The following is a 27980-nucleotide window of genomic DNA, read 5'->3' on the forward strand; positions in this document are numbered from 1 at the left end:
AAAAGTAATAACAGCAGTTTGGGAAACAGAGAACTTTGAAATTAGGGTAAGATTACACCAGGGGTCAGCATTAAGCCCGTTTTTGCTTGTGCTGGTCATGGATGTGTTGAGTAAAGAGATCAGGAATGAAGAGCAGTGGGAGTTGTTGTACACCGAAGATATGGTGATTACTGCTGAAAATTAGGAGGACCCATAGAGAAGGGTTGGAGAATAGCAGGAGTCTTTAGAGAGGTGTGGCTTAAAGGTGAATATAAATAAATCAGGTTTTAGTGGGCAGTAGGGAAGATAGAGAAATAATAGTAATACAAGAAAGAAGAGGCTTGATTATAAAACAGGCAGCAAAGTTTAAATACTTAGGATCTACTTTAATTCAAGAGGGAGGATGTGAGGCGGAAGTCGGCAATAAGATAAAAGCTTTGTGGGGGAAGTGGAGAGATGTAGCTGGAGTAAGAAAATGCCAATCAAACAAAACATGAGCTCTAAGAAGAAAAGAGGAAGAAAAGCATGAAAGAACAGAGATGAGAATGCTGAGTTGGGTTATGGGAGTATTGCTGCTGCTTGAGAGATTGGAAAATGATAAAAGAAGAAGAAAGAAAGGCTTAATGAAGATTACAGAGGTGATAAGAGAGTCACGATTGGGATGGTATGAGCATGTGTTGAGGATGGATGATGAGGAGGGAGTGATGAGGCCTTAGGAGGAACCTCTTGGAGGAAGAAGACTGAAAGGGAGACAGAGAATTAGATGGTGAGGTGAAGTGAAGGAAGAAGTGGTTTGATGGAGGATGCCTTTGATAGAAGGCAGTGGAGAAGGCGCATCAGGCAACCGACCCCTTAATGTAGGGCTAACTGTGGGAATATAGTAGGAAAGAAGAATGCTGTACTCCATAGATGAAAAGGTAGATTTGTGAAGGTGGCCGGAAGGACATAATATAATGCTAAACCCTGGTATGTTTCAGGTAATTAAATTTTGATGTCTGACTTGCCATTTCTACCAATGATTGGCTTGCCAGGGAACCTTCAACTCTTGATCTGCCAACTAGTGCCTCATGACTCTCAAGGTGGAGTGTCTAGGGGTAAGCCATGCTTTCTTGGCTTTAAGGGCCTCTTAATATATGAGCAGCCCAACATAAGAATTTTTGAGATATGAGCCACAACTCATTCCATATTTTTGTCCGAGATACAAGCAGAATTCTGAGATGCGAGTGTTTCAGGAGGCTGCCGCTAGTTGGCGTGCACAGGTCCAGCATCAGCACGACCAGCATCTTGTTCATTCTCACTTGTTACCTGCAGAATCAAGTTGCATCTTGTGCGCTGTACTCGTTTTTTGCGTCATTTTTGCCTTTTTTACTGAACTTTTTTTGTCTGCCATCATGGAGGTAGCCTCTATTAAAGTTTGCAGCTTAAATCCTAGTTTAATGGTTTTGAATGTGCTTATTGGTTTGGCACATGAGGAATCTAAGCATGTGTTCTCAGTTTATTGAAATGATAAGAACATTTCTGTTCTATGGGAACCTATGCTGAATGACTTCAATTAGCCATATTGGTGTAAATGTAAACCTTGCCTCCTCATTTGCTTTAGATGGGAGGTTGTCTTAATTCAGGTGAAATCTCAGCTGGAGAACCAGAACGATTTCCTGTTTTTTTTATGTTTAGGTGATCTGTGTAAACTGCTCAAGGTCATAAATTAGCCACATTGCAAGTTTTAAGAGCAGAAATATCTCATAAAAGCTACAGAAATTCTGTGGATGTTCCATGATTCTATTGTTGGAATAGTAACTGAAACCTCATCATTATATATATTGCTGGTCCTTGAACTCTTACTTAAGCTTGTGGTGCCTTGGTTTAAACTCCTTGAGGAATCCGGAAACCTTTATGCCTTTAATACTTTCAGTGGTTACATTATGCTCACTGTAGCAAGTATTCTAAGATTTTTAAATAATGAGAGATATTATCTAATGGTGACTTAAGCACCCCCCCCCCCCCCCCCCCCCCCCCACACACCCAATAGGTGCAATTTTTCTGGAGGATTCATCTGAATTTCAAGTGTTATTGCTAAATGTTTTGGCAGGTCTCAAATTTTGGGTCTGCATTCTCTTTCAAGGCCACAACATGTATAATGTGACTGTGATTGCTGAACATACCAAATTCTTTACTCACTGATTGTTTAAGGAGAATATTGTCGCGGGAGGGGACATAGGTATTGCTTCCTCTTTGAGTTAGCATAACTTTATTGATTTCCTGACCTTAACAACTGGAAGGCTTTCCCACCCAAATTGTTTCTCAGTACGTAAATAGCTACACAGGCATTTGTAAGCTGATGGAGTTGGGTTAAACAAATAAGGTTTTTAATACTAAAATATATTTCTTATACAAACCAATTGGTTTACTTTGTATCTGACATTGTACTTAATTGGGTAAGTTTGGATAACTCAGGGAGTGACTTCCCCTATTGCTACCAGAGGAACTTTTCATAAATATCTGGCAAGTGAGATTCTTCTGTAAAGTTTGTAAGTCTTTGAGTTTGTATTAAAAAAATCGCTCAGGTGACCTATATATATAAAACCAATTAAAGAATAGGAAGATACCAAAAAATCTCACATAGTTCAATTTGATGTTATGAAAATTGTAAACAATATTTTAGGAGAGAAGATACAAGTATATTATTGGAGTATAAATATTTCATAATGAACATTGATGAAATATCCAGTGAGTGAGCCATTGATAAAACCACCACTAAAATGGAGGAGAATAATAAACATGTAACACATTACTTGCACAATTGTGTTAAAGAATGTTAGGTAGCTACAAGTCACCAAATTGAAATTCTTGACTCCTATTGATTGTCACAATTAATCAATGAGCAAGTACTTGACTTTCATAGAACTTGATGATATGAAGCAAATTGGTATTTTGAGTAAGATATAGAAAGCTATGTACACAAAAGAAATAAACATAGAGTCAATTAAGCAGTTGTTATGACTTATGTTGTTGTTATGTCATTAACAAGGAGTCTAAGGTCTAAAAAGTTGTAAATCTTAATTCACAACTTTTATGATTTACAGTGAGTGACAGAACATGCCTGTTTTATATGTAATTCTTAATATTTGAAAAGGTTTAAGTTTATATTTTTGTAATGTTTCAGGAAGGAAATTCTACAGGAGGAAGAAAAACAGCTCTTACTAAAGCATGCTCCTCAGCTGATGTCATATTACACACCTAAGCTATTGTCAAAACTCCAGCATTTACACAGTTAATTTAAAGGATAAAAGAAGAATTTTTTTTAACCTCTACAAGGAACTCAGTACAGGTATGCTTTTTGTAATAAATATCCAGTTGTAAACATGTAAACCAGTTAGCATTTTGCTGAGGTTGCTTTAATTAACCCTTAAACGCCGAAGTTGTAAAATAAAAATTGTCTCCCGTATGCCGGAGGTGTTTCGAAGTGAGCGCGGAAGCGGAAAAAATATATATTTTTTTAAATCACAGCGTGCTTAGTTTGCAAGATTAAGGTTCATTTTTGGCTCCTTTTTTTTCCATTGGCTGAAGTTTAGTATGCAACCATCAGAAATGAAAAAAATTATCATTATCATATATAAATAATGCGATACGTATATGATAGCGCAAAAACGAAATTTCATATATAATTGTATTCAAATTGCGCTGTGCGCAAAACGGTTAAAGGTAACAAGTTACTTTTTTGCTGTAATGTACACTAAATTGCGATCATTTTGGTATATAACACATTGTAAAACGATAAAAGCAACACAGAGAAAATATTATCACAAAATGATGCATGAATTCGTAACGCGCGGACGTAAACAAATATTTTTTTCAAAAATTCACCATAAATCTAAATATTGTCCTAGAGACTTCCAATTTCTTTCAAAATAAAGACAAATAATTGAATATTACTATACTGTAAGAGTATTAGCTTACAATTGCAGTTTTCGACCATATCTGACGAGTTGAAGTTGACCGAATGTCGAATTTTTATATATATATTTTTTTTATATGCAATTATTTCGGAAATTAGAAAAGCTACAACCTTCAAAAATTTTTCGTTTTATTCTACATGAAATTGTGCACATTTTCATATATAAACTCTATGAAATGCCTGATATGAAACTGAGCAAATATTCCGAGAATGGGACGTATGCATTTCGGAGATTTGTGGCGGAGAATCCGCGCGCGGAGGGAAGGAATGTTTTTTTTTTTTAAATTCACCATAAATCTAAATATTGTGCTAGAGACTTCGAATTTGTTTCAAAATGAAGATAAATGACTGAGTATTACTAGACTGTAAGAGTTTTAGCTTACAATTGCGTTTTTCGACCATTTTGGTAGAGTCAAAGTTGACCGAACGTGGTTTTTTTTCTATTTATCGTGATTTATATGCAAATATTTCAAAAATGAGAAAAGCTACAACCTTCAATTATTTATTGTTGTATTCTACATGAAATTGCGCACATTTTCATATATAAAACTTTATGTAACGGCTAATTTAAAATGGTGCAAACAGTTACCACCAATCGCACGTATGATTTTTTCGGAAGAGTTACTGCGCGGACGTAAAGAAAATGTTATTTTTTTCATAAATTCACCATAAATCGAAATATTGTGCTAGAGACTTCAAATTTGTTGCAAAATGAAGGTAAATGATTGAATATTACTAGAATATAAGCGTTTTAGCTTACAATTGCGTTTTTTGACCATTTCGGTAGAGTCAAAGTTGACCGAAGGTTGAAAATTTGTCACTTATGCTTTTTTATATGAAAATATTTCAAAATTGATAAAAGCTACAACCTTGGGTTGTTTTTAGTTGTATTGTGCATGAAATTGCACACATTTCCATATATAAAACTTTATGTAACGGCTAATTTTAAAATGGTGCAAACATTACCACAATCGCATGTATGATTTTTTTCGGAAGAGTTACCGCGCGGACGTAAGGAAAAAGTTTTTTCATAAATTCACCATAAATCGAAATATTGTGCTAGAGACTTCCAATTAGTTGCAAAATTAGGGTAAATGATTGAATATTACTAAAATATAAGAGTTTTAGCTTACAATTGTGTTTTTAGACCATTTCGGTAGAGTCAAAGTTGACCGAAGGTTGAAATTTTGGCACTTATTGTTATTTATATGAAAATATCTCAAAACTGATAAAAGCTACAATCATGAGTATTTTTTTGTTGTATTCTACATAAAAATGCACACATTTCCATATATAATACTTCATGTAACGGCTAATTTAAAATAGTACAAAAATTATGTCAAAGTGACAAAATAATTTCCGAGATGTGTCACAGAATACTTTTAGTGGCGAGGCAAAGAAAGAAATTCACGCCTGCGTAACGATTGTAAACAAAACAAACAACCCTTGATCCGTGAACTCCCAGCATCCCCCAAGGCGCGTGATTCAAGAGTTTTCGGCTGGTAGGCCTAAAAGTATTTTTCCGCGAATTTTTAAAAAAACTTTTGTATGTCGACGTAAAATACGTCCAGTCGGCACCCGAGAGACAAAAAATGTCGACGTAAAATACGTCCAGTCGGCGTTTAAGGGTTAAAGAACACACTGTTGGTGAAGGTTTTGGAGATGTTCGCTTGTTTTAATGCACAAAAATTCTGTATGAATTGTATAGCATCCTTTGTTATAATGAAGGTGATCACATGATTTTGTTACACACTTTACTGTCATTTCTAAATGGAAAGCTAATTATATTTTGGGAATTATACCTTCATTACATAATACAGTATACATATTTGTGCAAGGTCAGTTCAGTGTCTCGCATTGCTTTCTGGAAATTTTCATAGCATTTATCTGTTATCTTAGAGCTTAAGAGCTCTGCCTCTCTCACCTCTTTATTTGTTGCACTTTACATTGATGCTTTAACATTAGTAAACACTGCTCGTCCCTTAAAGAGGTGGTTCTCAACCTTTTTTAATCCAATGACCTGTTTTCCTCTTAATTTTTTCTGGTGAACCCTTGTAGCTATTCCACAAAAAAAAAGCTTATTCTGTTTTTCACTTAGAAAAAGTGAAGGAATTACATAAAAACTTAAAGAAATGGTAAATGATTATGGTGTGTTTCGAAGGAAAACTAATTTAATGCAAATAAATTTATTTAACAATTAAATTCTATAGAGCATTTATGTACACTAGTAAATAATTCATAATACAGGCGGCCCTCGGTTAGCGGCAGGGGTTCCGTTCCTGGCCGCTGACGCTAAGTGATTTTCAACGCTAAGCGATTTTAAAGCCTACAGCTGCTGCACACCTTCTTTCGAAACTCTAGACCAGTCAAAGGCGCCGTAATCCCACAATGGCGAAATAAGTAAAATTATATTTATGCAGTATAGTACTGTAGAATTTAGTGTACAGTAGTAGTACTGTACAGTACAGCATTATAAATACTGTAAAGTGAAAAAAGCCTAGCTTTAATCCTTTGGGTGTCTAGAGTATGTAAAGATATAATAAGGTTTATGCAGTGTACAACTAGCTGTAGTGTTTCAAGTTACGATAATTTGTCTTGCGATAGTCCGATTTTATGAGAGACCAAATTACAATAGCCTAACTTTATCCATCTTCTAGTTACATAAGTTTAATAACAGCAAAAGAGAATGATGAAAGTATTGTTTTAGAGTTATACTCGTTGCGTGAACGTGTACAGCCATGAACAACCGAACAAGAAAAACTTTTTTTTTTTGCTAAGTACAACCGAATTGGATAACGTCTGTTTGGCTTGTATTTCAAACATCGTACTACAGTACAACATTACCGTAGTTGTTATAAATGGCGTTATGTATAGAATAGAACTGAGATATCTTAATGTAATAACTTTATTCGCTATTGATAAAAGATCAATATAGATCAAAGATCAATCGGGAAATATATTGTTAAATTTAAACCTAGTTATAACTGAAGCTGAAAAAACTGTTCAAGCTGCTAATGACTATTATCGTACATCGGCAACAAGGATAAAACTCCAGTAAACGTATGCCATCAAACAAAACCCTAGAGAAATTGAGATAAAATAATTTTAATGAAAACTACTGTGCTTGAAAGAAAACATATTACTGTTGGTTTCACACAGATATAAGATAAATAACGTAAAGTTCGTAATACGATTATATAAAGGATAATTGCGAAAGGAATCACATAATTTTTTTACACAATAAACATGCCACCAACGTAATCTGTTAACGAAAAAAAAAATAGTTCACATTCACAACGAGACATATTCAATTCATATTTCCACCTAAAAACACATATAAGGACAAATAACCTTGTCTCATATAAGTCAAGTATCTAGATATTCGTTTATGCTAACCAGAAGCAAGAGAATTCGCTCTGAATTGCGTTATGGCGAAACAAACTCGTGTTCGCCATCAGCTGATTTCAAACCACATTGGCTGCTCCGCAGAATACTGGCTTAGATTTGCCATAGTATTTTATAATAATATTACAATAATATGAGAATACATACAATATTATTGGATACAGTGAAGTAAGGTATAAGTTTTTAAAGGATTTATGGAAAAGATGCATAATTAATAAAATAACACCATGCATTTTTCGGAACAGTGGCGGACAAGAACGAACAGGAAAATAAATCCCCTGACAACATGGAAGGTAGTTACAAAGGCTGCCTTAATTTGTATCATATTTATGTACAAAAATAAAAATACCCTTTACGTAATACATTTTCATACACATTTTTAACATAAAAGCATGAGCATTTATAAATCGACATATCCATAGCTAAATTTGCACTTATTTAACTTGATATTTTCGGCATAGAACAGCGTCAGAGGCATATATTTTACCCTAATACGTATGTAATAACTCTCCATAAAATTTGTTAATATAATTTGCATAACCTTTATGGTCTGAACGGCATTTCTACAAATGTATGAACTCGTTAGACAACAGCGCTAGCAACGCTGTTATCTGAAAATTGTGCCGTAAAAATATCTTATAATGCCTTTTTTTTTTAATGAATATTTCTGATGACAGCTGTAAAACCGATTCGCCGCTGAGCGATTGCGCTGTTAACCGTTGGCCACCTGTATAAACAATTTTAAGTGAAGTGAGTAATTATGAAATAATGCAGATTTTATTCAATGAGGTCCCTGGGGTTGATGCTGCTCCGCAAGTTTTTTATGTTTGGCTCCATTGATATCAATGATATTTGCAGATCAGTCTGCACCCTTTTTCACAATGTCGAGTGTATTTCAAGCTTTGATAAGTGAAAAACCTGACTAAATCCTGATTCTATCAGGTAAGAAGATGGAAAAGCTATACCATAGAGCTGTGCTTTATCCCAAAGTATGTAGTGAATACTTTTTAGCACTGTCATTTATTTTTCGAATTTTGCGTGTAATATTTCAGTACTTTGTAATTCAATGGTCTCTAGCAAAGTAGCAAAGAAACATTTACTTCAACAGCATTAACTGCAAAAGGAATTACCATCCAAGTTGGTAAATATCCATCATGAGTAGGTCACTAAACCAAGCTTGCATAATTTCATGCAAATTTAACAAATATTCACCATACAATTCAAGGTCATCATTGTGCAAATCTCTGTTAATTGAGGCCAAACAAGGAAACTGTACAAATGCACAATGTCTGATATTAATTTTGTATAGCTGTAGTCATCTCAAAAGCAGTAATGGCACCTTTACTGGATATGAGATCAATTTTTTTTCCCTTGGAGCTGTTTATTAAGTAAATTGATTTCTTAAATTATCTGATAAGTTAAATACATCCCATTTAGTTGCAAGCAGTTGTTCTCCAAACTGGGTGTTAGCCAAAGTGCAATAAAATGATGATGACAAGTCCCCTTTGATAACCACCTCACCTCAGTATGCCTTATAAGGCATTCAAACTCTTCTCCATTTTCTCTGCAGAGTTCACGAAAGTGGCAGCCTCGAAGAGAATTTGATTAATATGGTTAACCATTTTATTACAGCACTAAGGGCATCATGCAGATGTCCCCCTAATTGCTTTACAACTAAGAGTTGAAGATGTATTACAGAGTGTGTGCAAAATACTTGAGGGACAGCCTTTTTCAAGAGTATAATAAAATCTTTGTATCTGCCAGTCATAGATGGAGCACTATCAGTAGCACATGCAATTATATTTTTGAGTGGAATATTGCTTTTCTTGAAATAAGAAATGACTTTGTTAAAATTTGTTTCATCTTTTGTGTCTTCTTAAGATTTCTGGCGGAGCATTTCCTCTCTGGGTCCTTGATCATTTATAAAACTCATTTATTGTTTACATTCGACAATAATTTTTTGTCTTCGGCTTCGATTTCCTGTAATATATATAAATTCTTTTTTCCTACTCCGAATGACATTTTAATTCCATGAAAGAATTTCTAACTCTAGTTCTCCAATAATTAACATTTCACATAGGAAATGTTAAGAAGATTATATAATATCAAAATATTTTCTATGAAAATAAGGATAAGGACTCGAACTAATGAAGTGGGTGGGCCATCACCGCCAACTTAGTGTGCGGCAAGTATAGTTGCCTGATCTGTGGGATCCAGAACTCTTGCCTGACAATTGTCACAGTTGCATTTACACCCATATGAGCATTAGCATCATGATGTTCTCTAATAATTGCCCGAGTAACATAGCAGCTCTTCGGCAATAGTATTGGAAACTTAGTAGCTTTGGGTAACTGTGCGTGTTCTAGTCTGCTCTTACACCTTATTACCCCATTGTCCTGGTAAAATTTCAACTGGTGTACAAGAGCTAGTTTAAGTTTTCTTACCCATTCATCAAACTCTTGTATTCCTCTTGAAAAAATTACTTTTGCACGAGGACATAGTCTTATTCTTTGCCTCTTGAACTCTTGAAGTTTTTCCAAGGTCAATTCACAAATTGTTCTCACATGGTTGAACTCCTACAAGTATTAAAAAATTGTGGGATCCATGCTATGCTCCTATAGACCTTTTTAACATTGCTGAATCCTTCCCAGTTTTAACTACAGTATTGACCAAAATGCCCTCTTCCCTACCCTGTACAAGTATCCACCCACCCAAATTTTTTTAACCAAGGGGGTCCCCACCACCAGAAAGAACTATCCAAGATCATTTCTGTCCTTTTCTCACGTGTCAACCAGTTAGTGGGATTGTCATCTGTAGGCACATAGGACAAGACTGCTTCTGAAATTAAAGAATGGAATGTCCTAGACGAACCATATACCAGCGACCATTTCCATATTGTCCTGAACTACTTAATTAATACTAAAATATTACCATCTACTATAAAATATAATATCCAAAAAGCTGTTTGGGATAAATATATCCTATACACTCAAAATATACCACCACCATTCCCACATAATCAAGATCACAATACCACATGCAAATCATTCTCAAACTTCATAATAAATGCTGCAGATAAAAGCATTCCAAAAACTACCAGTAAATCACATTCCACAAAATTCCCAGTCCCATTTTGGAATCCAACCTTAAGGGGGCCGGCCGGTACCCTTACACAGGCAGTCCCCAGGTTACAGCAGGGGTTCCATTCTTGAGACACATTGTAAGCCAGAACATTGTCAAATATCCTAAGAAAACCTTACTTTTAATGCTTTGGGTGCATTAAAAACTATGTAAATTGCATTCATATTGCATTTTTCAACAAAAAAACCTTCAAATATTGATTATTTTGCATTTTTGGAGTCATATTTCTTCTGCCAGATCAGCTTTGTAGGTGTCGTAACCCTGGCACATGCATCGTCAAACCTGGAAATAATTTCTGATAAATATAATTGAAAAGTGTTGTAACTTCGGAACGTCGTAAGCCGGGGACTGCCTGTATATGGGGATATAGGGCAAAAATTGCAGTCATGAAAAAATTCATGAAGCTTCATATGGCAATGGAGAATACGTATACGAAATATTTCTTCAAAATTCCTCTTACTTTCCTAGTTACAGGGTAATTAGTAAACATAACTCAATAAGCCAAAAGCATTGATCTGCACAAGAAAATGCAATATTTCTTCTATTATCGTAAATTTTGATAATTATTGTCAAAGAAATTGTGAGCAATGGCATCTGTAGAGATTCCATGAGTCACAGAAGGGAAGGGACAGCTTAGTACCACCTTTCAGTGCAAGCACAAACCTCATGTAGTGTACACATTCGAGTTTCACCTTTGACATTCGCTTGCTTTTACTTATGTTTATCTTTGTTCCGGCAAGAATTTCATCATGCCAATGAGGGAAAGACAAGCAAAACATCTCGCTAACATACAGATGAAGAAAATTCGCTCTAATATGATTAATGAATATCATAATGCAGTGGTCCTCCCGTATTCACGGTGGATGCATACCAGGACCCCCCCCCCCCCCCACCCCCCCCCCCCCCCCCTGTGGATAGTTAGAACCCGCAAATAGTTGGAACCCCTATAAAAATGCTGAAAACAGCCTATTTTGTTAGTTAAAACTCAAGTAAAACCCACTAAAAATTTTGATACTTGGTTATTTTAATAGTTTTTATCACAAAAGTGCATTTTATGATGTACAGTGGTGCTCAAATCTCATGCAACATGATTCTTTTTGCCAAGTAGTGTTATACTTTTTTCTAATGTCATACTTGTCGAAAAGTTTGTGAATTCACAGCTAGCCCCATTTTTCTTATGGTTATATAAATATGATCCCTTTTATGCATTGGTATAATTCGTAATCTGTGTGATTTGGACTGATTTTCTTTTTTTACGCTGCTAAGTTCAAAGTGCGGTGTGATAAGGTTAGCTGTGCCATCAATGAAAGCACACTTTACATGCTCCTCGGACTGGTCAACATAACTACGTCTGCTGCAGTATGACAGTAGACCTAATAAGCTCAACAGTCATAACAACATTTTCAACGTAGGAATATGAATTAATACAAGTTTTCTTTGAATGTTGAAGCTTTCGACTGTGTTTAAGCTGCCTGTATGTTGTGAAATGTTTTATAGGACTAAAAAAATAATCGAAGCCTTCTGAGATATACAGTAATCTGTTATCAATAAATTTATTTGTAGGGATTATCTGTTTTTTGATGAATACAATAGGAATATGAATTACAACCAGTTTTCTTTGAATGTTAAAGTTTTATGCTACATTTAAGCTGCCTATATGTTGCAAAATGATTTATAGGCCTAAAAGAATAATCTAAGCCTTATGAGATGTAATGTTACCATTTGTAGAGATTACCTGTTCTTTGAGGAATAAAAGATGATGATTTTGATTATATGGAGAAAACTATTAACCCTTAAACGCCGAAGCGGTATTTTAAAAATCGTCTCCTGTATGGCAGTGGGATTCGGGAGTGAGCGCTGAAGCACAAAAAAATGTTTTTTTTTTTTAAATCACAGCACGCTTAGTTTTCAAGATTAAGAGTTCATTTTTGGCTTCTTTCTTTTGTCATTACCTGAATTTTAGTATACAACCATCAGAAATGGAAAAAAATATAATTATCATATATAAATATTGGGATATATGAAAGCGCGAAAAAAAATTTCATACATAATTGTATGCAAATCACGCTGTGAGTAAAACGGTTAAAGCTAATGAGTTAATTTTTTTCTTTGTATTTTACACTAAATTTTGATAATTTTGGTATATAACACATTGTAAAACGATGAAAGCAACAAAGAGAAAATATTATCAGAATGATGCATGAATTTGTAACACATGGATGTAAAAAAATGTTTTTTTCAAAAATTCACCATAAAAGGGATTTTGACGAAGGAAAAATCTATTTCTGGGCAAGGCCCCGTGTCGCCTAGTGAAGTATCCTTTTAGCACATATTTCTAAGGTAAATATTACTATCATTACCAGAGAAAAAACTAAAATGGGATGTCAAGAGTATTCTGACTCGCTCACCTTATATAAAAGGCGTCGGTATGGTTTCTGGGGCGAGTGAAACCACTACCACGGGTCTCTTACCATTTAGATCCATCCATCTACAAAATCCCCCTGCTAGAGAGGGCTGATGCACAGCCCACACCAGTAACTACTAGTACTACTAGCGCTCCCAACGCCAGCACGAGCGCCTCTAGCGGCCATCCTTGGAGTTAAAAGGTCAAGCTTGGGCCCAACGGTGGGTGTAAAGCAGGGTGGGATTTCACCGGGTGACACGGGCCCTTGCCCAGAAATAGATTTTTCCTTTGTCAAAATCCCTTGTCACTTCGTGAAATAGTACCAGAGAAATGGCCACAAGTTTGGTGTAAAATAAGATACAAGAAGGGAATAAGAAAAATCATAGTAAATTAGAGAACTATAATCAAAAACTTATAATTACAGAAGTTATAATATATATACTTAATATAACTTATGATAACTTATAGTAAACTTATGATAACTTACAATAACCTTAAAACTAGACAATATAATAGGTTATTTACAGGTGTGAGTAATCCTAGCAAAAAAATAAGGAAAACATCACAATTATAGCTTTTTTGGCAGCTAAGGCTCAAAACAGAGTAGAACCTGGTGGCAGGATTACAGGAAGGATGTCAGTGAGGCAGGTAGAAAGGAGATCTGGATCTATAACTAAACTACTTAGGCAGAGTCAGGAGAAACTGTGTTTCCCGCTGCTACTGCTGGAAACTTAAGAGATTCTAAGGATTTCAGGTAGTGACGTTTGAATACTGTCGGCGATTTCCAGCCTGTGTACTTTTTCAGATCATCAAAATTCATATGTTGGAAATAGTTGATTGAGGTAGCTACTGCCCTAATGTCGTGGACTATGGGGAACGAATCTGGGTTGGCTTGTTTAATAAAGTACAAGATCTGTTGCCTGAGGCCAGACTTAAAAGAAATAATGTTTTCCTTAGGAGGGGTATATAGCCACATAAATCGTTATCAGTATCTGAAGCCAGTTTGAGAACATCATTTAAGAACCATGAAACTGAGCCAGGTCTCTCTGTTGGTCTGAGTCTAGCACAAGCTCTAGGAATAGACGAGAAATAGGAATCTGTTAAGTATTTTAAAACCTTGTTGAAATATTTTCTTTAGAGCGGACTTATTGGTAGTAATAGTTCTGGCTGCTAAACCTTTTTCAAATAAGGATCTGAAGAAGGAGATAGCCAGGTTGGTAGTCATGGTTCGAGATTCGGTTTCCCTCAGAAAATTGGCTAGTTTCTTAACAGCCGAGTCATATTGACGTAGGGTCGATTCTCTTTTATCCGATTCTAGGAAAAGGATGTTTTGAGGATCGATGTCTGCATCTCTTTTAGCCGCGAACTTCATGAAGTCCATAAAGTTAGGGTTTTGAGAATTCCTGAGGAAGCGAACACAGTCCTCATTTGTACTGGTTGAGATAGCTTGGGATTGGGAATCCGTTGATGTAGGAGACCCAATTCCAGAAGTAGTGGAAACCAGTTGCTCTTGGGCCAATCGGGGGCTACTAGGGCAACTTGTCCCTTGAAAGTCCTGAGTTTGTTCAGAACTTTCAGAAGAAGATTCACTGGAGGAAAGATGTACACTTTCTTCCACTGATTCCAATCTATGGCCATGGCGTCTGTGGCATAAGCCAGAGTGTCCAGGTTGGGGGCCACATAGCACGGGAGCTTGTGGTTCGCCTGTGAAGCGAAAAGATCCACTTGGAGTCCTGGAACCTTTTGGCAGATCCACTGGAATGAACGCCTGTCCAGAGACCACTCCGACTCTAGAGGAACTGATCGAGACAAGGCGTCTGCTATCACGTTCCTTACTCCCGCTAGGTGAGTGGAGGATAGGTGCCATTTGTACTTGGCTGCTAGGGAGAAAATGGCTATCATGACGTGGTTCACATGGCTTGATTTGGAGCCGCCTCTGTTGATGCAGTGTACCACTACTGCACTGTCCAGTACCAGATTGATATGAGATCTCTTGGCTGGTAGGAGTCTCTTCAGAGTGAGGAACACTGCCATAGCTTCTAATACGTTGATGTGAAGCTGGCGGAACTGAGGGGACCAAGTCCCTTGTACTTTTTTGTACTGAGAGTATCCTCTCCAACCGCTTAGTGAAGCATCGGTGTGGATAACTAATGCCGGAGGGGGAAATTGAAGAGGAATTGATTTTGATAAATTCTTGACCTCCGCCCAGGGGCGGAGTCGTTTACAAAGTATCGCCGGGATGGCTGACAATTTGTCCTGAGACTTGTTGTTTGCTCTCGAGCGCAAGACCCGGTTTATGTCTTTTAGTTTTGCCTTCAGTAGAACGTCTGTCACCGAGGCAAATTGGAGAGAACCTAGGATCCTTTCCTGGTTTCTCCTTGATGTTTGTTTGCATTTGAGGAACTGTTTTGTTGCTTTGGCTATTTCTTTCCTTTTGGCCGCCGGATTTGATAGAGTATGGGAGTTTAGGTCCCATTGAATGCCAAGCCACTGAAAGCGGGAGTCCGGTGTTAGTCTGGACTTGGTCTTGTTTATTTGGAACCCCAGATGTTCCAGAAACTGTATTACTTTGACCGTTGCTTTGTGGCATGGTTGTTGCCCAAACGAGCCAATCGTCCAGATACGCGACTACCATTATCCCCTGAGACCTTAGATGTTGAACTACTGTCTCTGCCACCTTTGTGAGTACCCTGGGGGCCACATTCAACCCGAAGGGCATTACTTTGAAGGAGAATGCCTGGTTCCCTAATTTGAAACCTAGGTACGGGCGGAAGTGTCTTGCCACTGGGATATGATAGTATGTGTCTGTAAGATCGATAGAGGTGGTGACGGCCCCACGGGGAAGTAAGGTCTGCACCTGCAAGATAGTCAGCATTTTGAACTTGTCGCAACGAATGAATAAGTTTAGACGGGACAATCTAGAATTATTCTTCGTTTGGTTGAGCCTTTCTTTGGCATGCTGAACAAGCGACCTTGAAATTTTAAATGCCTGACTTCTGACACTACTCCTTTCTGAAGGAGTTCTTGAGCATACTCCATCAATTCCGATGTCAGTCTTTGAAAGAAGGTTCTGGATGGAGGAGGACCTTTGATCTAGCTCCATCCCAGTCCTTTGGACACAATACTTTGTGCCCAATTGCTGAACCCCCATCTGTGACGATAGAGGAACAGTCTCCCTCCTACCTGAGGGTTCTCACTGACTTGGGGCAGGTCGCGACCCGCGTCCCCCTCGGAGGTGTTTCCATCGGCTAGTTGCTCTCCCGCCACCTCTTTGGCGAAATGCACCCCTAGCCCTACTGCCTCTTCCGAACCTGTTAACCCTCTTACACCGAATGGACGTATTAAACGTCGAGTCAAAATGTCTCCCGTGTGCCGAATGGACATATCATACGTCGACTCAAAAAAGTTTTTTTTTAAATTCGCGGAAAAATACTTATAGGCCTACCAGACAAAAAACAGCCTACCAGCCAAAAACTTTTGAATCACGCGCCTTGGGGGATGTTGGGAGTTCACGGATCAAGGCGTTGTTTTGTTTACAATCGCTACGCAGGCGCGAATTTCTTTCTTATCGCACTAAAAAGTATCAGTGGCACATCTCAAAAATTATTTCGTCACTTTGACATAATTTTTGCACCATTTTAAATTATCCTTTACATGAAGTATTATATATGAAAATGTGCGCAATTTCATGTAAAATACAACAAAACCATACTCATGATTGTAGCTTTTATCAGTTTTGAAAATATTTTCATATAAATAACGAAGTGCAAAAATTTCAACCTTCGGTCAACTTTGACTCTACCGAAATGGTCGGAAACGCAATTGTAAGCTAAAACTCTTATATTCTAGTAATATTCAATCATTTCCCTTCATTTTGCAACAAATTGGAAGTCTCTAGCACAATATTTCGATTTATGGTGAATTTATGAAAAAACTTTTTCCTTACGTTCGCGCGTAACTCTTCCGATAAATTTTTTTCGTGCGATTGTCCTAATGTTTGCACACTTTAAATTTGCCGTTACATAAAGTTTTATATATGGAAATGTGCGCAATTACATGCACAATACAACTAAAAACAACCCATGGTTGTAGCTTTTAAGTGTTTTGAAATATTTTCATATAAATAACGTTAAGTGCAAAAATTTTAACTTTCGGTCAACTTTGACTCTACCGAAATGGTCGAAAAACGCAATCGTAAGCTAAAACTCTTATATTCTAGTAATATTCAATCATTTACCTTCATTTTGCAACGACTTTGAAGTCTAGAATTTTTTTTGTGCGATTGTCGAAATGTTTGCACCATTTAAAATTAGCTGTTACATAAAGTTTCATATATGAAATTGTGCGCAATTTCATGTAGAATACAACTAAAAATGATTGAAGGTTGTAGCTTTTCTCTTTTTTCGAAATATTTGCATATAAATCACGATAAATAGAAAAAAACCATGTTCGGTCAAATTTGTCTCTACCGAAATAGTTGAAAAACGCAATTGTAAGCTAAAACTCTAACGGCCTAGTAATATTCAGTCATTTATCTTCATTTTGAAGCAAACAATATTGTGATTTATGGTGAATTTTTGAAAAATATATTTAACTTTCCTCCGCGCGCCGATTCGCGGCCGCAAGTCTCCGAAATGCGTACATCGCATTATCCTAATATTTGATCCTTTTCATATTAGCCGTTTTATAGAGTTTCATATATCAAAATGGGTGCAAATTCATGAAAAATACAATAAAAAATAATTGAAGGTTGTAGCTTTTCCCATCTCCGAAATATGTGCATATAAAAAAATATATATATATATAAATTTCGACATTCGGTAAACTTTAACTCGTCCGAAATGGTCGAAATCTGCAATTCTAATCTAAAACTCTTACAGTATCATAATATTCAATCATTTTTCTTCATTTTGAAACAAATTGAAAGTCTCTAGAACAATATTTAGATTTACGGTGAATTTTTGAAAAAAAACATTTTTTTACGTCCGCTTATTACGAATTCGTACATCATTTTGTGATAATATTTTTCCGGTGTTGCTTTTATTGTTTTACAATGTATTATATATCAAAATGGTTGCAATTTAGTGTACAATACAATGAAAAAAAAGTAACTCGTTAGCTTTGACCGTTTTTTGCACAGCGTGATTTGAATACAATTATGTATGAATTTTTTTTTCACTACCATATATTGCATTATTTACATATGATAATGATATTATTTTTCATTTCTGATAGTTGCATACTAAACTTCAGGCAATGACAAAACAAGTAGCCAAAAATGAACTCTTAATCTTCAAAACTAAGCGCGTTGTGATTTTTTGAAAAAAATATTTTTTCCGCTTCCGCGCTCACTCCAAACCGGCCCCGGCATACGGGAGAGGTTTTGATTTTTAGGGCTTCGGCGTAAGAGTGTTAAAAGGTTGGAAAGCCTGGCCTTCAAAAAGTGTATTAAAGGCCGTGGAGACTGCAAAAGAGGTAGAGGCCTGACTCTGGGGAGTCAATAGGAGGAATTGCTGTTGTGACTGATTCTTCGAGGTGGAGGGTTGTGCCACCTGAGAGACTGGCACTGCCTGTACTACCTGTTGCTGTTGGGTAGCCTGGAAAGGCTGGAATTTCCTTGGTTTTTCAACTTTTTAGCAGAGGAAGTTGATTCAGGTTTCCTCTTGCTCGAAAGTCCCCAACGGACCTTAAGACTCTGATTAAGTCTTGTCGCTTCATGCTGAACTGAGTTGACTATTGACTCCGGAAAGAGGTCAGTGCCCCAAATGGAAGCCGCTAGCAACTTATTTGGTTCGTGGCGAATGGTAGCCTCTTGCAGGATGTGTTTCCTGCAATTACATCTTGCTATTGCAAAGTCATATAGGTCACATTGCACCGTGTGGATATGTGACTTAGCAATTAGCTTGAAGAGAGGTTCATTGCCATATGTCACGGCCGAAACCTCAGTCATTACCAGGGTATTTAGGGACCTCCCTAACCTGGTCCTAGCGTCAAATTCTGCTTGTATGAGATTGTCTGGGAGCCTGGGAAGCCTTTTGCTAAATTGTGTTATTGCACAATCTGGCTTGAGTTTCCCTACTGTAAAGGTGGCTGGAAGATCTGCCCAAAGATCTTCGGTGCCTGGAAGGAGGAGAGACGTGGGCTCCATTTCTCGGAGCTGAGGCATAGGCTCGTCCCTCATAGCGGCCTGAAGAGTTAACTACTACCTTTGTGGTGAACGGAATGGGGGTTTCTCCGTCCACCACAAAGATAGTAAAGGGGCTCTTCGTATTGATGCATTCCCAATCCTCTAGGCTCCTCAGCCAATCTCTCTGAGCCTGATCACGGCTGAAAATGACCGTTTCTTTAGGTATTCTGTCCTCCCTCCTCATCGCTGCCTCTGTAAGGCGGGCGTAACCAATGAAGGGGGGCTGCAGGTCAGCAGGGTGGAACTCGAAGTCCTCAAGCCTTCGAGTACCACAGTCCGCCAACGTTAGCATCCCGTCCTTAAAGGGGGCATAAGACGAGATCCTCCAGGGATTGCTCGCCGTATAAGGAGGGAGGGTGTTGTAGTCCGGCATGGCTTGCGCAGCCATACCGGGCTGTGGAAGAACTGCTAATGGATTCTCCTGGAGACCTGCCATCAGGTTCTCCTGGTTGGTCAGCCTTTCCGAAATGCTTCGGATCGACTGGCCCGACTCCTCAAAAGAAGAAATGTGCGACAACATCTGTTGAAACTTGTCCTGGACTAAGTTCCCGACGAAGTTTTGCTGCATGATATTTGCAGTAAATGCTTCCATGTCGAAGGGACTAGGTTCCTTGCTCACGGCGGGAGTCTTGGGGCGTGCCCCCGTAGAGGTCGAAGGCTCAGGATCCGAAGGTAGCTGAGCCTTGTCCCTCGAGGACTTGCCTCTGGACCCTTTAGAGTGAGAAGAGGTAGATTTAGACTTCTCTGCTCCGGGATGGTGAGCCGGAGATTTATGAGAAGTAGTTGCTGCCTTCTTAGACAGCGTCTTCTCCAGGGTCTTAGGTTCTCGCTTCCCTTTTACCTTAGGGATAGCTTGAGTGGACTTCGGTCTGACCGAAAGTTCACTCTCTGAAAATCCTTGAAAAGAAGAGGTAGAAGGGATAGGGGAAGTAGATCCAGACGGACCCAAGGGAAGCCCTTGAGCCCCCAACAAACCTGCTTCGTCCAACATGCTACCTGCTTCACCTACCGCCATCGGCTCGAGGTCCAAATTCAGAGTTGCCACGTTGTCTACGATCTCTGAGTTCCCCGGGTCTGCTAATGCTTGAGCCACCTGATGCTGAATGGTGGCGATGTATGGGGCCGCCGCTGCCGGGTCGACGTAGGAGGTAGGCTTTCCGCTGGGGAAGATCCGGACAGCCATCTTCTTGTCGAGGATGTATGGCTGCCCCTTGGTGACGTTCCTCCCAAATCCGCCAACCCAGGCTTTCAGAGTGGTTGATGCGGCGTCCTTGACAGCAGCAGCCTGAAAGAGAGGGTTATTGTAAGCCCTAGGCTAAGGGAACTTAAAATTATATGACTAACTATATCAGTTATTATATCACTTATTAGGGCTGTACCTGTATAAGCCAAATTATATAGCAATTGTACTCCGGAATATACTTACACCAGAGGTAAACTGATCTACAAGATCATAGCATATGGTACAACTCTCGTGGTGCCAGACCGCTATGTCCCCATAGTGGATAGCGCAGACAGCGTGGGTCCAGCAAACCTCGTGCCCACAGGGGTCCTGCAGGACAGCATTGCATCCTGACTCCTGGCAATGGGTGGCCTGTAAGTGAACAGATACACGAGTATCAACACTGACTAACAGGACTAAGTCCAGTAAGTGATATTAAACACTGGAGGATACCGGAGTGGTTAACATAGGGGTTAGCCTTCTCTTGCTCTCCTGTAGTGGTGAGTGTCCAATAGGACTGGTATACTAGTTAGTACGATTCCGGAGTGCAGGAATAAGGAGTTCCACCAAACTAGTAACCAGCCTATACGCCGGAGCGAGGAGTACGAGGACGGTGGGGAGTAGCATGAGTAGGCTAAATAAATTAATAAGGGGGAGCATAGCTCCGCTGTAATAAAAAACTCGCAGGCAGGGGGAGAACCCGGTTGGTGAGCGGGAACTACGCCGGCTTAGTAGAACATAATAACATGTAGTAACAATAACAGAGGTAAATAAAGGTAAAATAATGTAGATGCATGCGGCGGAGCTTCTCTCAATCACCACACTAAGGAGCTGGCGGAGCCAGCGGGACCCGCCGCTGGAGAGGTGGGCAAGGGTGGTGACTCGGGGTGAGAGAGAGCTGAAGGGGACCCGAGGAGGTCCGAGCGCGGCCGAGCCTGGTGGCCAGCCGAGCCCGAGCGCACAGGAGACCCCCCTGTGGAACCAAGGGTGAGAGCGGTAGGAGAGAGTCAGCCCCAGATGTCCCTCTGCTGACTCCCATATCCTCCCCGAGTAGAGGGGAAGAGGGGAGGGAGCCCGGATGGTTGCCATGGCAACATGAGTGAGTGGTACTCCCCCCCCCGTAGGGGAGGGAGGATCAGGGTGACAGATCTGGGTGGCTCAGGGTGATCGCCTGGCTCGCCGTGAACGTGGTAGGGCCACGCGGTAGGACAGGCCAGGCGATCTGAGGTAGCCTAGGCTACCTCTAACCGTCTCTAGCATGCAATAGCTAAAATAACACAGGGAAAAGGGAAATAAATAAACAGAAAGAGAGAAAGCAACGTCCTGGAGAAGTTAGGCTAACCGACCTGGAAGGGAGGGCGCCTAACCACTCGGGAGCTGGCCTCTGCCGATACGTGAGTACGGAGGGCGACGGCCAGGATGGCAGGACTAAAAAGGAGGACATAGGTCCTAATTAAATAAAAATTAAATAAAAAGACGCCTAACAGACCTAGACAAAGGAACATGCATGCATGAACGCTGAGCTAAGGTTAACATAGGCAAGAGCTCAATCGAGCTAGAATCCCCGTGATAAGTAAAATACAAGTAAATCTTGCATAACACATAAAATGTAATCATATAAATACTGCAAGGTTCCAGCTACAAAGGTATGGAAGACCGAAGAAGCATGAAATAATGAAACACGTAGGGAGAGTCGACTGGGACGACTCTGTAGCCATGCCGCTGAGGGCGCCGTCATAAAACCTAAATAAAAACGGTAATACGGGCCCTAGCTGGCTAAAATTACATGAAACACTTTAGCAGTACTTAACTTAGCTGCGGCGATGGCTTGGAATTCCATGACGAAGAAGTAATCCAAAAACGCAAGCATAAAAACACAGCGAGAATAAACGTGTGTGCAAGATGAAGCTAACGAAAAGGATGGCCGCTAGATGCGCTCATGCTGGTGTTGGGAGCGCTAGTAGTAGTAGTTACTGGTGTGGGCTGTGCATCAGCCCTCTCTAGCAGGGGGATTTTGTAGAAGGATGGATCTAAATGGTAAGAGACCAGTGTTAGTGGTTTCACTCGCCCCAGAAATCATACAGACACCTTTTATATAAGGTGAGCTAGACAGAATACTCTGACATCCCATTTTAGTTTTTTCTCTGGTAATGTTAGTAATATTTACCTTAGAAATATGTGCTAAGAGGATATTTCACGAAGCGACACGGGCTGAGCCCAGAAATTGAAATATTGTGCTAGAAACTTCCAATTTGTTTCAAAATGAAGATAAATTATTGAATATTACTAGACTGTAAGAGTTTTAGCTTTCAATTGCATTTTTTTACCATTTCGGTCAAGTTAAAGTTGACCGAATGTCGAATTTTTTTATTTATCGTTATTTATATGCAAATATTTCAAAAATGAGAAAAGCTACGACCTTGAATTATTATTTTTGTATTCTATATGAATTTGCGCACATTTTCATATATAAAACTCTATGAAACGGCTAATATGAAACGGAGCAAATATTATGAGAATGCGAAGTAAGCATTTTGGAGATTTGCGGCGGAGAATCCGAGCGGAGGGAAGGAAAAAGTTTTTTCCAAAACCTCACCATAAATCGAAATATTGTGCTAGAAACTTCCAATTTGTTTCAAAGTGAAGATAAATGATTGAATATTACTAGACTCTAAGAGTTTTAGCTTACAATTGCGTTTTTTTACCATTTCGGTCGAGTCAAAGTTGACCGAATGTTGAATTATTTCTATTTATCGTTATTTATATGCAAATATTTGAAAAATAAGAAAAGCTACAACCTTCAATTATTTTTTGTTGTATTTTACATAAAATTCCGCACATTTTCATATATAAAACTCTATGAAACGGAGCAAATATTACGAGAATGCAACGTAAGCATTTCGGAGATTTGCGGCGGAGAATCCGCGCGCGGAAGGAAGGAAAAAGTTTTTTTTCAAAAATTCACCATAAATCGAAATATTGTGCTAGAGACTTCCAATTTGTTTCAAAATGAAGATAAATGATTGAATATTACTTGAATGTAAGAGTTTTAGCTTACAATTGCGTTTTTTTACCATTTCGGTCAAGCAAAGTTGACCGAAGGTTGAAATTTTAGCACTAATCGTTATTTATATGAAAATATAAATAACGATTAGTTATTTATATTTTAATGGTTGTATTCTACATGAAATTGCACACATTTTTATATGTAAAACTTTATTTAATGGCTAATTTACGACAATCGGATGAAAAAATTTTGATTTTTTCGGCAGTTACCGCGCGGATGTAGGAAAAAGTTTTTTTTCTAAAATTCACCATAAATCGAAATATTGTGCTAGAGACTTCCAATTTGTTGCAAAATGAAGGTAAATGATTGAGTATTACTAGAATGTAAGAGTTTAGCTTACAATTGCGGTTTTCGACCATTTCGGTCGAGTCAAAGTTGACGGAAGGTTGAAATTTTTGCACATCGTTATTTCTGGGCTCAGCTCGTGTCGGCCTATGAAATATCCTTAAGTTCATTATTTCTAGGTAAAATTATCCTAAAATTACCAGAGAAAAAATAAAATCAAGAAAATGTCAGTAAAACTGACTCGCTCACTCTATAAAAGAAGTGTCGGTATGGAAATAGGGGCGAGTGGGATCACTACCACAAGTCATTTACCATTTAGACCTTCCAACATAAAATCCCCACCTGAGAGAGCTGATACTAAAGGGTGATGCGACCGCTACTACTACTACTACTGACGCCATGCGGAGAGCAGCGCCCCTAGCGAACATCCTTAATTATTATTCTCGACAACGCTAGTTGCTTCTTTTTTCACTCGTGTTGTTTTCACTTGGATTTATCTTTCTCAACGATGGAACGTGCTGCATCGCTTCGGCTAAGTTAAGTGCCTCATAAGTAATAATTTTTGGTATTCCAGTCTTCCAGGGACCAGTATTTTCCGTTTTTTAGGTCATATACGGTCTCCCGGTTGACTCGTGGCGGCCTTGTGCCGCCTCGTGTTGTTAAGATTTCCCGGTCTTCCATACTGGGACATCTTATGCTTATGGGCTCTATATTTACGTTCATCGTTTTATTACATCGTATTTAGAGTTAGGACACAGCCCATCCCTTTTACCTTTTATCTCTTAGTTTGGTATTTAGGGCTATACTGTGTTTTTCTGGCCCAGCATCCCAGCTCTTGCTCTTCATCGGCTACTGCTGGCTCCGAGTAGTCGACTGTTCTTCGGATCAGTTCGCCTCCTCCTGGGCTTCTTTCTCTTTTACTCAAGTGTCTCTTCTATCTTTTACGATGTATTTATTTATTATCAGTGTTATTTAGGGTGCTAGGCTAGCCTAGGTGCCTTGTGCCATGTGTTGGTACAGTCTGGTTCACGTGGCCCCTCTGTGGTTGTGTTGCTATCGCGTCCTAGGCCACCTACGATCACGTGTCCCATTAGGCACCTTACCCTCCCCCTTCCCTCCCTACCGTGTGGTAGGGAGGGGTCTGGTGGATCTCCTTGGTTGTCATGACAACCACTGTAGCCTACCTCCCTCTCCCTCCGAGGGGGCCAAGGAGTTCTATACCAGCTGGGGGCTAGGGCGACCACTTGTCTCGGGTACCGGGTTACCTGACGGGTAGTAGTAGGGACGGGGGGGGTAGGGCACCCCCCTCTCTCTCGTCCGCCGTGTTCACGCCGGGATTCCCCCCCCTGTTTTCCCCATTCCCAACCCTTCCCCTACCTTAACGGACGGAGCCCCCGCTGAAGCCGGGAGCCCCTTCGGTTATAGGTCCACCTGGCTCCGCCAGCGGGCGGGGTGGGAATTTACTAGTGGTCTATATTGCTTGCCTACTATATCCTGGTTTTCGCTACCGGAGGAGAGCTCGCTCCTTACCCGGGCACTCCTCTAGTAGACGGAAAGTGTTATACCTCATTCTATATGGATATACCCTTACTGATACGATGACTATTGGTTTTTAGTTTTATGTACTATCTCCGTCGTTCTCCGTCGTGGTTTCATGGCCCCTCACCACTCCTGGTTGGAACCTTTTTCCTGTCTCCGGTGTAAGCCTCAGACCCCCACCAACCGCCTAGCTAACCACACGTATTGCGACGGAGCACTAGTTTTAATCTAACTGACATGCTCCGGCATGCAGCGGAGTCTATGTTAGGCTGTAAGTGTGCACTCTGATACTCATGTATCTCTCCACTTACAGGCTACCAACTTCCAAGTTCCAAGTTGTAGCGCTGTGTTGTATGACCCCTGCGCCCATGAAGAGTGTAGGACCCACGCCCCGTGTGCCACTACCCACAACGGGATGATTGTTTGGCACCCTGAGGCATGCACCATCTGCTATGACCTCGTGAGTCAGCTTTTGGGTGGGGTAAGTTAACTCCTGGACATTTTTCCTGTTATCAATGATTTACCCTTAGTTTTAAGCTCCTTTAAACCGTATCTCCGCCGCTAGAAGCTTCATATCGCCTTCTCTTACAGGCTGCCGCCGTGAAAGAAGTCGCCCTAGCAACCCTGTAAGCTTGGGTAGGCGGCTTCGGGAAGAACGCCGCCAAGGGCCAGCCTTACATTTTAGATAAGAAGCTGGCCATCCAGATCTTCCCCGGAGGCAAGGCGACGGGGTACGTGGACCCCATCTCGGCAGCCCCACTCATATCTTCCATTCAGCAGGAGGTGCAGCAGGCGTTTGGGTCCGTCTCAACACAGGAGCCGGTCCCAGATGTAGCTAACCTGGACCTTAATCTTGAGCCTATGACGGTAGGTGCGGAGGATTTGTTGGTTGAGGTAGGTGTTTCGGGCGCTCAAGGTCTACCCTTGAGCGCTCCTGGATCTTCTTCCCCTGTTCCTTCTTCTTCTTCTTTTCAAGGCTTCACGGGATCTGAGATCCCTTCTCGTTCACCCGCTCTCTCTGTACCCCACCCCCGAAGGTGAAGGGACAGAGAGAACAGAAGACCCTCCATAAGAGACAGAAGACCCTCCATAAGACGACTTCTAAGAAGTCGTCGTCTTCTTCGGCTAGGAAGTCTACAATATCCTACGCCGATGCGGTGAAGGCGAAGCCTAGCTCTTCCCATTCAAAGAGCTCAAGAAGCAAGGCTTCTAAGGAGAAGGCCCGCACTCCTGCCGAGCCAATGCCTTCTCCGGCATCTACCGGATCTACTCCGGTAACTCCTGTTGGGGTGGCGGGACCTAGCTCTTTTGATCCCACCACTTTCTCAGCAGGAGTGTTGCAACAAGTGGGAGAGATGGTTGGCTCTCTCGGTACTAGTTTGAGCAAATGTTTGCTCAACTGTCCAGTACGATCAACCAATCTGGTCAATCGATACAAGACGCCTCTAACCGAGTTAGGGAGCATGATGACCGCTTCGCTGGCCTCACTCAGCCCCTCAGGGGGCGAACTCCCCTGTGGCAGGTACTGGTCTCCTACAGCTACCTCCTTATGAATCCCTACCAGCCTTCTCTATGGATAACCCCTGGAAGGTGGCAGCTTATGCCCCCTTCAAGGATGGCATGATTTCCATTCCGGAGTGTGGAACAAGAAGGATTGAGGACTTCGAGTTCTACCCTCCCGGACTGACTCAGCCTTTCATAGGGTATGCTAGGCTTACGGTAACTGCTCTCAATAGAGAGGTAAGATCTCTAGAGAGACTGTGCTGTATAGTAGGGATCCCGCACAGAGGGAATGGGTTCACTGCCTGGAGGATTGGGATTGTACCAATACCAAACTCCAGGCATTCAAGAGCCCCTTCACTATCTTTGCTACGGAGGAGGAGGCTTCTCTTCCATTCGCTACTAAGATAGTAGAAGCGACTCTCCAAGCAGTCCTTAAGACGAGCCCATGCCACAGTTGAGAGAGGCGGAATCAACATCTCCGCTCTTTCCGTCTTCGGAGAATTGTGGGAGAACCTACCTGCCACTTTCTCAGTAGGTAAGCTGAAGACAGACTGTGCGATGGATCAGTTTGGCGAGAAGCTCCCGAGGCTGCCTGATAGCCTTATTCAGGCAGAATTCGATGCCCGCACAATATTTGGGAGATCTCTTAAACTCCCTTATCATTACGGAGATGGCTGCTCTTTCCTATGCTACGGAACCGCTTTTTAAAATACTGGCTAAATCCCAGCTCCAGTCGGTTCAAGCTTATGCCTTTGACTTCTTCTCAGCCAGAAGGAACTGCCGAAAGCAAGTTTTGCAGGAGGCAACTATTAGGCATGAGCCTAATAGACTTCTAGCTTCCAGCATGTGGGGTGCGGACCTCTTCCCAGAAGCCTCTATGAATGAGGTGCATCACGAGGCTGCTAGGCTTAACCAGAGCCTTAGAGCCAGATGGGGCATCTCTTCCAAGAGGAAGCAAGAGAGCGCCCCTGCTGCTGGTAAGAAATTGAAGAAAACTGGTAGGAGATTCTAACCCTACCAAAACAGCAGCAACAACAACATTTCGTCCAAGCTGTCCCAGTTACACAACAGGGACAGCCTTCGACTTCTAAGCAGACACAGCCCATTCTCCTGTTGTCTCCTCAGAATCAACCCTCGACCTCATACACCGTCTCGCCAGCTTTCAACTCGATGTATGAAAGCCAAGCCTTCCCAACCTTCAACAGGTTTTCTAGGGGGAGCAGAGCGAGAGGTCACTTTCGCCAACGAGGCACAGGAAGAGCTGCAAGAGGCAAGCACTTCAGAGGAGGGCGC

The 27980-nt window shown here is 40.4% G+C and overlaps 1 protein-coding gene across 3 annotated transcripts in view; it reads left to right on the forward strand.

The window, feature by feature from the left end:
* Positions 1 to 27980, forward strand: part of LOC135196922 (meiosis-specific nuclear structural protein 1-like) — a 508419-nt gene that overhangs the window by 416270 nt on the left and 64169 nt on the right. For all 3 annotated transcript variants that reach the window (XM_064223758.1, XM_064223759.1, XM_064223757.1), the window contains exon 10: positions 3143 to 3307. In XM_064223758.1, the coding sequence (XP_064079828.1) occupies positions 3143 to 3254 (112 nt within the window). In that variant the 3' untranslated portion in view covers positions 3255 to 3307. The remainder of the gene's footprint in view (positions 1 to 3142; positions 3308 to 27980) is intronic.

Source organism: Macrobrachium nipponense, chromosome 18 (genome assembly GCF_015104395.2).
Source record: "Macrobrachium nipponense isolate FS-2020 chromosome 18, ASM1510439v2, whole genome shotgun sequence".
Lineage (NCBI taxonomy): Eukaryota > Metazoa > Arthropoda > Malacostraca > Decapoda > Palaemonidae > Macrobrachium > Macrobrachium nipponense.